The 10979-nt window shown below is 70.3% G+C and overlaps 1 protein-coding gene across 2 annotated transcripts; it reads left to right on the forward strand.

Annotated features, from left to right (window-relative positions):
• The first annotated feature begins 940 nt into the window (after positions 1-940).
• Positions 941-10647, forward strand: NPTX1 (neuronal pentraxin 1). 2 transcript variants are annotated; one of them, XM_079797124.1, is made up of 5 exons: positions 941-1510; positions 1780-1984; positions 3820-4064; positions 5873-6052; positions 6675-10647. In XM_079797124.1, the coding sequence occupies exons 1-5, from the start codon at positions 1064-1066 to the stop codon at positions 6894-6896; spliced, it is 1299 nt and encodes a 432-aa protein (XP_079653250.1). In that variant the 5' UTR covers positions 941-1063; the 3' UTR covers positions 6897-10647. The 2 variants fall into 2 exon arrangements, with proteins under 2 accessions (XP_079653250.1, XP_079653249.1); XM_079797123.1 differs by having other exon boundaries at positions 944-1510; positions 1777-1984.
• The last annotated feature ends 332 nt before the right edge of the window (positions 10648-10979 follow it).

Consider the following 10979-nt stretch of genomic DNA (forward strand, 5'->3'; position numbering starts at 1 on the left):
GGGACCCCTCCCCGAAGACCCTGGGCCAAGAAGTGGGGTGATCTGGGGTGCGGGCGGCGGCGTCCCGGAAGCCCAATACGCACACGCGGACACGCACGGGCGAGCGCAGAGACGGGAAGGCCTGCGAGGCGGGAGGGAGGGGCGGGGAGGGGCGGTGAGCGCGGGATCCCGCCACCCCCGGGGCCGCGGGGAGCGTCCACCCCGGAGGCCGCCTGCCGGGAATCGAGCGGCTCGGCCGGCAGGAAAGGCTCCATCCGCCAGGGCCGCCGCCGAGAAGTCCCCGCCCGCCCGGGCTGTCACTGGAGACGTCGCGGGCCTCCCGGAGTCCGGAGCTGGGGGGGGGGGGGGGGGATGCGCGGGGAGCGAGCAGTGTGTCACCCAAACGGACATCTAAGGACCCGGGAGCGGCCCGCGCCCCCCCCCCCCCCCGGCCGGCAGCGCGGCTCCGTGCCCGCTCCTGGCACGCGGTGCCCACCCGAGTCCCTGGGGACCGGCCCCCCAGCGCCCCCGGCCCCAGCTCCGCAGGTGTTTGGGCGGCCGAGCGAGTAGAACGGAGACCTGTCTCGGGGCCGCGTGGCCTCCCCCGCCCCCGAGTCCCGTGGGAGAGTGGAGGCCGTCGCGCAGGTGGCCCTGCTGAGGTCCCGGCGCGGCCAGGCCTCCCTCCCCTCCCCTCCATCTCCGAGCTTTCGGGGAAGCGCGCGGGCCGGGCGGGGGCGGGGGCGGGGGCGGGGGCGGGGGCGGGCCGTGGGGCGGGGGAGGCGCGGCGACGCCGGGTGGGAGGGCCCCGGAGGAGGCGCCCCTCTGTGCGCGGCGGCGCCCCCCGCAGCTCCGGGGCCGGGGCGGCAATTAAAGCGGGATTCCTCCCCCGCTGACGTCGGCGGCGCGAGGCCCCTCCCGCGGCGGCATAAAAGGCGCGGGCTCCGCAGCGCAGGCGGCAGTGGGGGCCGGACAGCGCCTCGGTGCGGACTGCGCGGAGCCGGAGCCGGAGCCGGAGCCGGAGCGCGGCCGCCCGGAGCCCCAGCCGCCGAGCCGAGCCGCCCGCGCCGGGCCCGCGCCCGCAGCCATGCCGGCCGCCCGCGCCGCGCGCACCTGTGCGCTGCTCGCCCTCTGCCTGCTGGGCGGCGCGGCCCAGGACTTCGGGCCCACGCGCTTCATCTGCACCTCGGTGCCCGCGGACGCCGACATGTGCGGCGCGGCCGTGGCGGCGGGCGGCGCGGAGGAGCTGCGGGGCAGCGTGCTGCAGCTCCGGGAGACCGTGCTGCAGCAGAAGGAGACCATCCTCAGCCAGAAGGAGACCATCCGCGAGCTGACGGCCAAGCTGGGCCGCTGCGAGAGCCAGAGCACCCTGGACGCGGGCGCCGGCGAGGCCCGGCCGGGCGCCGGCCGCAAGCAGCCCGCCGCGGGCAAGCACGCCATGGGCGACCTGTCCCGGACCGCGCAGGCCGCCGAGACGCTCAGCCAACTCGCGCAAACTTTGCAGTCGCTCAAAACCCGCCTGGAGAACCTCGAGGTCCGCGCGCGCGCCCCGGGTCCCCTCCGGCTCGCGCGCGCCCCTCTGCCCTCGCCACCCCCCCCCCCCCACTCCCGACCCGGCCGGACACCCCCGCCCCCACCCCCGCCCGGCGCGGCGCTGCTGCCCGGCTGGGCCTCCCCGCGCTTGCAGGCCCCGCGCATGGCCCCCCGCCCGAGCTCCCCGCCCGGCCGCCCCCGCAGTCGCCCTGAGGGGCCCGGTCCCCGCTCTGCGTGTAACCTGTGGCCCCCGCACCCCGCCCGCAGCAGTACAGCCGGCTCAATTCCTCCAGCCAGACCAACAGCCTCAAGGACCTGCTGCAGAGCAAGATCGACGACCTGGAGAGGCAGGTGCTGTCCAGGGTGAACTCGCTGGAGGAGGGCAAGGGCGGCCCCAGGAACGACACGGAGGAGAGGGCCAAGATCGAGAGCGCCCTGACCTCGCTGCACCAGCGCATCAGCGAGCTGGAGAAAGGTACCTGCCCGCCGGCTCCCACAGGGAAAGCCCAGCCCCCCAATGCCTCCCCGTCCTGCACAGCGTTTGGGGCACCCAGGGGGGTGTTCCTGGGGCGGGGGGCTGGGGCCATGAGCTCTGGCTGTGCTCGGGGAGGGAAGCAGAGAGGGGAAGGGATCCCCTGGGGCCTCCTGCTCCCTCCACACACACACACACACGCACGCACGCACACACACACACACACACACGCACACACACACGCACACACACATGCGTACACACACACAAAGTATACACATACACGCACATGCGTACACACACACACACACTCGCAGGATTCTCCCAGCCTGATCTGTTCAATCTTCAGTAACTTTGCCCTGTGGCCTGGGCAGCCAGGCCCCCCCCCCCCCGCAGGAAGCCTGGCTGGGGGGCCCCCATCCCGCTGCTCGGGGCTGGACCTGGTCTTCCCGGTCCCCACAGACCCGAACAGGTCTCCTCCCAGCCCTCCTGCCCCTACCCTTCCCTGGACCCCCCGCTTTTGATCTTCTCTGTGGAGTGACCCAAAGCCTGGCATCTTGCAACCCCTGCAGCTCCCGGGTCCCTAACTCCGGGGGGTCCCATGGCACCACGGGGCACACGGATGAGCTTGGCGGCTTAGCCTTGAAGTCGCAGCAATCAAACACGGTTGTAAGGGGGGGGGCGCCTGGGCTCAGAGCAGAACCACGTGACCCTTCTCAGACTGCAAAGTGTGCGATGGATTTAAACAGTGCCATCTTAAGGCACCTTACGTAACTGAAAACAGCTCGGGAGCGAGGAGGGGAGGGGGGACGGGGCATGAAAACAACCCCCCACCCCCCAACTCCCACCCCCCAGAGGCCCCCAAGGCAGGCGACTGGGCCTGAGACCGTGTGGGCAGCCCCTAGGAGCCAGGCCGGCCCTGCTCCCTGGCACCGGGCTCAGCAGCCGGGAGCCGGCCCAGCAGGCTGCCTTCTAGAAACAGCCCTCGGCCTGGGGCCGGTTCAGGCCGGGCTCCCACAGGCCGGGCACACTCCAGCCGGGGGCCTGCGTTCCGGCCCTGGGCCCAGCGCCCCTGCCCGCTGCTGGGGGGCCTGTCAGGCACACGGCGCACAAGCGGCAGCCACCTTGCTGCGGGGGCGGGGAGGGGGCGGGTGCATTCCCCGGAGACATCCCCACAGGCGGGCGCTGGTGGCCGAGTGTGAGGGGCAGTGGCGGCCGGAGGGAGCCTGAGTTTTCAGGAGGCACAGAAGCTCGCCCGCCCGAGAGTGGGTGAGGGTGACGGCCTCCGAGCACTCACCTCGGCCCCGGCCACAGGGCCCCGGCTCTCGGCGGGGCTCCAGGCAGCTGCTAGGACAGCCTGGGAGCGGCCCTCCCTCCCGGTGGTGTGTGTGTGTGGGGGGTGGGTGGGTGGGTTCTGGAATAGCTGGATCCTCGGGGCCAGTGGGCCGGGGCCAGGAGTGCCCAGGAGCGGCAGTGTGCCGGCCTGGAGGGCATGTGCCGGGCGCTGGGCCGGGCCGGCTCGGTGGTGACCCAGGAGGGAAGGCGTTTCTGAGCTCAGCAGCCAGCATGCAGGTCGGGCCGGAGGGGCTGCGGCCTCTTTCAGGCAAAGGAGACTTCCTTCCTCTGGGCCACACCTTGGAGGGTGACCCCTCCCTCTCCCCCTCCCCAGCCCCCCGCAGCCCAGGCACAGGCTCCCCACCCCAGCCTCCCTGCTCCCCTGCTCAGGCCCTGCGCTCTGGGACAGGCACCTGCCCCCACCCCGCCCGGGCCTCCCTCCAGCTCCGACAGGGACCAGCCTCCCCGGGGTGCAGGCGTCAGGACTGTCCCGCCCTCCCCAGGCCAGAAGGACAGCCGCCCCGGGGACAAGTTCCAGCTCACGTTCCCGCTGCGCACCAACTACATGTACGCCAAGGTGAAGCGGAGCCTGCCCGAGATGTACGCCTTCTCCGTGTGCATGTGGCTCAAGTCCAGCGCCGCGCCCGGCGTGGGCACGCCCTTCTCCTATGCGGTGCCCGGCCAGGCCAACGAGCTGGTCCTCATCGAGTGGGGCAACAACCCCATGGAGATCCTCATCAATGACAAGGTGGGCTCCGGCGGGCTGCGGGGGACCCCTGTCCTGGCGGGCTGCGGGGGACCCCTGTCCTGGCGGGCTGCGGGGGACCCCTGTCCTGGCGGGCTGCGGGGGACCCCTGTCCCGGCGGGCTGCGGGGGACCCCTGTCCCGGCGGGCTGCGGGGGACCCCTGTCCCGGCGGGCTGCGGGGGACCCCTGTCCCGGCGGGCTGCGGGGGACCCCTGTCCCGGCGGGCTGCGGGGGACCCCTGTCCCGGCGGGCTGCGGGGGACCCCTGTCCCGGCGGGCTGCGGGGGACCCCTGTCCCGGCGGGCTGCGGGGGTCCCCTGTCCCGGCGGGCTGCGGGGGACCCCTGTCCCGGCGGGCTGCGGGGGTCCCCTGTCCCGGCGGGCTGCGGGGGACCCCTGTCCCGGCGGGCTGCGGGGGACCCCTGTCCCGGCGGGCTGCGGGGGTCCCCTGTCCCGGCGGGCTGCGGGGGACCCCTGTCCCGGCGGGCTGCGGGGGTCCCCTGTCCCGGCGGGCTGCGGGGGTCCCCTGTCCTGGCGGGCTGCGGGGGTCCCCTGTCCTGGCGGGCTGCGGGGGACCCCTGTCCTGGCGGGCTGCGGGGGACCCCTGTCCTGGCGGGCTGCGGGGCAGGTCTTCAGTGGCGTGGGGTGGCTCAAGCACAGGTGCTGCTCTGGCCCCAGGAGGAGGGCCTGCCAGGCAGGGCTGAGGGCGGGGAGGGAAAAGACCAGGAGAGCCCTGGCCGGTGTGGCTCAGTGGATAGAGCGTTGGCCTTCGGACTGAAGGGTCCTGGGTTCGATCTGGTCAGGGGCACGTGCCTTGGTTGCAGGTCCCCTGGCCCTGGTTGGGGTGCATGCAGGAGGCAGTACATTGACGTCTCTCCCTCTCCCACTCTCTAAAAAAATCAATGGGAAGATATCCTTGGGTGAGGATTAAAACACGCACGCACACGCACGCACACACACACGCACACATGCACACACACACACACGCACACATGCACATGCACACGCACACCAGGAGGGAAGGGAGGGGCGCCCTTGCCCGACTCCATGAACGGCTGAAGCTGGAACCTCCCCAGACAGATAGCGAAGGAGATGGGGGGCCCTCCTTCCCACGGGGAGCTCGGTGCTCTGGGGGGGAGGTGCCCCTAGAAATTCTTCCTGAGTCCAAACCCATCTGTTTAGCCCTGCCCCCCGCGGGGGCAGCCTGTCCCTGGGAGCCGCCTCCTCGGCCTCCGTAGCCGCGGGTCAGCTGCCGGCTGTCACACGCCCCAGCCTCTGTGCCCTGGTGGTGGCCACGGTCTGAAACCCAGGCTGGAAATCGGATGCCAAGCCCTCGGGGCCGTGCCCAGGGGGCCGTGCCTCTTGGGGCCCCATTTCCCCTGGGGTCCTCGGCACATCCACCCCACCGGTGCGTGACCCTCCAGCGGAGCTTCACAGGCGGCTGCCCCCGCCCTGGTGTTTCCGATTCTCTGCCAGGCTGGGCGGTGCAGACCAGAGGGCTGGGCGGGTGGAGTGATGGGGGAGGGGGCAGAGGCCGGGGAGCGATGGCTCGGCCCCCAGCCAGACCAACCCAGCCAGGGGCGGGCTCTCCCTTAGGGCCTGGTGTGTAGGCTAAGGCGGGGGGGGGGGGGGGCGGTGAGGAGGATGGACCTCAGGCCCCTGATGGGTCACAGTCCCTCTGCCACGCCTCGACCTCCCACGCACGGGCCGGCAGGGGCAAAGCCGGCCGTGGTGCCTGGGATTCACCTTGAAGTGCGACGGAGCGGTCACTGACTGACCTGAGCCGTGACCTACGGCCCCTCCCCGTCCCAGGTGGCCAAGCTGCCCTTCGTCATCAATGACGGGAAGTGGCACCACATCTGTGTCACCTGGACCACCCGGGACGGCGTCTGGGAGGCCTACCAGGACGGCACCCAGGGCGGCAACGGCGAGAACCTGGCGCCCTACCACCCCATCAAGCCGCAGGGCGTGCTGGTGCTGGGCCAGGAGCAGGTACACAGACCCTCAGGGGAGCGGGGAGCGGTGCTGGGGCGGGGGCGGGGGTGGGGGGAGGAGGAAGCGAGCTGCAGAGGGAGGTGTTGGGCGGCAGCTTTGGGGGTGACTGGGGAAATGCGGGCGGGGTGGGCGTGGGTCTCGGCCGCGCAGTGGCCGCACGCCTGGCTCGGGAAGGCCCCTCCTGCCTTCGCCTGCGCAGCTCGCGTCCTGGGAGCGGTGTGTTCATCGGGCAGCCGGCGGGCAGCGGCGGCAGCAGCGCCCAGGCCTCCTGTTCCCGTGGGCGATGGGGCTGGCAAAGTGGCCTCCCGGTCCCTGGACGAGAAGTGGGGAATGTGGGGGTGCAGTGAGACCCGGCTCGTGGCTGCCCGCACCCCGCTGCCCCCTCCCTTCCCGAGTCACTGGCTGCGGGAGAGGCGGGTGCTGGCGCCCGAGCAACTCGCCCCGGGCAGGGGTGGCCAGCAGCGCCCTATCCCGGGCTCCCTGTGGGGGGCAGTGTGAAGACCCAGAGACAGGACGGGACCGTGAGAGCCCCCGATGGGGAGGCCCCCTCCCCAGCCTCCACCTCCACCCCCATCCCCCCACCCTCACCCTCACCCTCACCCTCTGCTTTTCTCCGAAGGACACGCTGGGTGGCGGGTTCGATGCCACCCAGGCGTTCGTGGGCGAGCTGGCCCACTTCAACATCTGGGACCGCAAGTTGACCCCGGGCGAGGTGTACAACCTGGCCACGTGCAGCCCCAAGGCCCTGTCCGGCAACGTCATCGCCTGGGCCGAGTCCCACATCGAGATCTACGGCGGCGCCACCAAGTGGACATTCGAGGCCTGTCGCCAGGTCAACTGAAGCCCCGCCGGCCGAGCCCCTGCCCTCGGCCCGCCCGCCCCTCCTCTGCTTGTGCCGCGTCGACTGTCCTGTCTCCCCTCCCCAGGAATGACTCCAGGCCATTGCCCTCGCGTGCACACACGCACACACGTGCACACACACGTGCACACACACACATACATGCAGACACACCACACACGCACGCACACACACCACCTCGTTTGGTCCTCGTGCACGTGCCGCAGCCTGGCTTCCTGCCCCGAGGACGTCCGTCCCCCAGGCGGCCGGGCCGGTGACGCAGGCGACACAGCCATGCAGGAGTAGGTGAGAGGCTGCGTGTGTGTGCGTGTGCGTGTGCGAGCGCGTGTGCCTGCGCCTCTGTGAGTGCGTGTCTCCAGGGAGCCTCCTCTTTCAGAACGAGGTGTTTCATTTCCGCCTTCGTGGCGCCCGGAAGCCTTGGGGGCGCAGCTCCGCGGCCGCGTTTGTCTTTGTCGGCGAGCTGGTCCGGCGCTGCCTCTGGTGACACGAACGTTGCTCAGCGGTTTGTGAAGGGGGGCCGCCGGGGCTCACTCTGCGCTGGAGTGAGTCCTGGAGGCCCAGCTGCTCGGGGGCAGAGGAGGTGGGAGCAGGCCCCACGTCCTGCCCTGCCGCGGGCATCCTGGGGGCGGGCTCTCGGCCTCCCCCCTCCTCACACCCAGAGAGCCTGGCTCCAGACAAGCAGAGCCTCCAGGGGCGGCTCGGGAGGGAGGCCCACGCGGGTTAGGACCCAGCCATGCAGGGCCAGGAGGCCCCGCGGCCCTGGTTCACCCACAGCCATATCCTCCCCTCCGGGCCCGGGGAGCCGGCTCTGCGAGTCCTCCAGGGGCAGCGTCCCCGGAGACCTCTGGGGTGGGGGGCGGGGAGGCAGACATGGCCGCCCGGCCCTGACCCCCTCCCCTGTGCAGGGCCCCGGCCTGGGACTGTCCCCAGCTGTTGACGCTGAGACCCCACCCTGTTCAGAAGCTGTGACGTGTTTTTTCCCCGTGAAAAGCCATTCTGCACATTCCTTCTAGTCCTTCCGAGGCGGGGAGGCGTGTGTGCGTGTGCGTGTGCGTGCGCGTGTGTGCGCACTAAGTGAGCGTGCCCGGGGTGGGCCCCCTGCTTTTTGTGCAGCATCGGGGGGTCCGCGCCCCGAGGGCACCTGGACTCAGCACAGCAAGTGGCTGGCCTGTCTTCCTGGGCCCCCTGCCCCCCACCCCCCGGCAGCGGCAGGACTCCCTCCCGGAGGGGCAGGTGTCCCCCGTCCCGTCCCCCAGGGGCGCCTGTCCCCCTAAACGCAGGCCCGTACTGTGTCGGAACCCAGTGCACCTGTGTGTCTGTGTTGGTGTCTGTGTCCGTGTCCACGTGGGCGTCTGCACGGTGCCCACTGCCAGCCCACAATGCATTGCTCTCGTGCAGAGGGCGCGTCCAGGCTGCGCCCGCGGCTCAGCAGTGGCTTCTTCTGACCTTTGTGCTTCGTCCGGGCCGTGGGCCTCGGATCTTGGGGTCTGCGGGATACCCTCTGCTTGCATGTCCCTCGGGGTGGCGCGTCCCCGGCTCCCTCCGTCCCACGTGGTTCCCTGCCTGCATGGACTTCTCCAGTCCTGTGTTCTGTGCCGAGTGCCACCCATCGTCCCGTGAACATCCATGTAGCTACCGAAAACGGCTGGGAAAGCAAGCTGAGGGCGCCAGGAGAGGTGCGGGGGGGGGGGGGGGGGGGGGGTCCACGCCCCCCGTCCCGCTCCCCACACACACCGAGCCGTGTAGGAAGAGAACAGGCCTAGAGCACGCCTGGGAGAGCGTGAGCTTGGAAGCACCCCTAGACCAGACCGCCCTCTCCCCTCGGCCCCCGGGAGCGGCCACGAGGCAGGCCCAGCGCGCGGTGCTCTCGGGCAGCGCCCCACCCGCCCCTGCCAGGCCCGGGACCCCAGACCCCAGACCACCTGCCCAGCGGGCGCGGTGGGAGCTGTCCGTTCAGGACCACAAGCCATCCTCTGCCCTAACCCGACGGGCAGAGCATCCCAGACGCCATGTCTGTGTCCACCTCCAGACCCTCCTGCCCGCCCCCCCTGACGCCCCCTGGTGCCAGGACCCCAAACTGACATTTAGCTCCCGCCCCGCCCCACCCGGAGCCTGTGCCACGCCCCTCGACGCCCTCACTGTGTTCACACTTGGCACTCAAGGCCGCCCTGAGCGGCCGCTGACGGCCACAGATCTAATCCGCGTAGTCCCCATCTCCGTAATTGGACCGACGCCCCCCGCACTGACAAACCCACGCCTTTCTCAGGTAAGCCATTTTATAAACACGGAGATCAAGCACTGTGGGGCGCCCAGTCCCACGGCCCCCGCGTCCCAGGCGGAGCGCCGCCCGCAGGCTCGCCCTCGGGGTGGGGCCTGAGATCCCACTTGAATCGTAAGCCTTCTTGCTTTTGATAACACGGTATTCTTTCTCTTACTGTAGAAGACAAAGTTTATTACCAAAACAAGAGTATTTTTATGAAAGAAAAGGACAAACCTAGATCCACTCAACCTATCTATCTTCCCCGCCACCACTTCCAGGCTCCGCCGACACGGGCTGGGAGCGCGCACGCTGGGAGAGATGCGTTTTGTATGCTTTCCTTCTTTCCGTTTGTAGATCCCCCGTTTCTAAGACGGCAAAGATCCCTTTGTCACCAGCCCTGGGGCCTGGGACCGCGGGGGTGTCTCCTGGGCGGCGGAGGGGAGAGGAGAGGCTGGCGCGAGGTTTGTGCTCGCCCCGGCGAGCTGGGTTGGGGGGGAGTGGTGCCTGCTCTCGGGCTCGTGGGGACCGGGGTGTGAATGGGCCGGGGCGCCAGGCCTGGGTCTCGCCGTGGCCCTGTCGGGGGACCGAGCTGAGGCCTCGAGGAGCGAGGGTTGTGCGTTGTCCACGGGAAGGGGCGGGATCCTGTGTGACCTCGCGGCAGCCGGGCCGTGGCCCGAAGCGGGGGCGTGCGGTGTCCCCTCTCCTTCCTCGCGTGTCAGTGTGCACAGAGGTCGGCGGGATGTGTCGCTTCCGCGCCGCGGGCTGAGTGCCGCTGGGAAGGGGACGAGGCGGCGAGGAGACGCGCCCAGGACTCACTCCCACTTTTGTCTGATTTGCCAAAACAAAGCCCCACAGCACAGCAGGCCCCTGGCGGACGGTTGCCATGTACATACGTGTCACAGGGAGGGATCGGTGTGCCCTACGTTTTCATTGTTTGCCAACCAAAGCTGAACATCCTCACACGACGCGCAGCCCCGTGGCCGCCACGGGGCAGAACCACGGGACCGCCCCTCCCCGCCGTGACTCGGGCAGCGCCGTTTCTACTGGTCTCCTTGCTTTCTCATTTTCTTGCTGAAACATGAATTGTCGAGTTTATTTTTACACAGTAAAGAGTGAAGAAAGACCGTGTCCTGCGACTGTCTTCACCTCCACCCGCCGGACACCGCGGGACCCCCGGGGACCCTCGCCCGCTTTGCCTGGTGCTGCCCTGCCCCCGGGGGCGCCGGGACACGGGGACAGGGAGGCACAGGACTGATCTCCCACCCCCGGCTCGCACACTCACACGTGGACGCACACGCTCCTACCCGTACACATACACCTGCCCGCGCGCGCACATGCTCACGCACACTCACACGTGGACGCACACGCTCCTACCCGTACACACACACCTGCCCGCGCACACACATGCTCACGCACACTCACATGTGGACGTGCACACTCACATTCCCCGCCCCGTGTGTGCACACACATACACACTCGCGCACACTCATGCGTGGACATGCACACTGGGTTCCGGAAGGCGCTGAGACCCTCCTGCACAGTCCTCTCGGGGGTCTGGATGCCGCCCTTACTCCCCCAGGCCCCTCCCATGGGCCTTCAGCGCGGGGCCCAAAGCTCTGACAGAGTGTGGGACGTGGGCTGCAGCGCTGGCCTCTGGGATCCAGGCCCCAGCTCCGGCGGCCCCCCGCCCTGCCCCCTCCCCCCCGGGGCCCAGGCGCTCAGCCTTCTGGGCTCTGGGAGCTCAGTGCGCCCTCAAACAGGAGGGAAGTGGGGGCGGGGAGTTACAAAGGTTCTAGAACTCTGTG

The sequence above is a fragment of the Cnephaeus nilssonii genome (assembly GCF_951640355.1).
Source record: "Cnephaeus nilssonii genome assembly, chromosome: 19".
Taxonomy (NCBI): Eukaryota; Metazoa; Chordata; class Mammalia; order Chiroptera; family Vespertilionidae; genus Cnephaeus; species Cnephaeus nilssonii.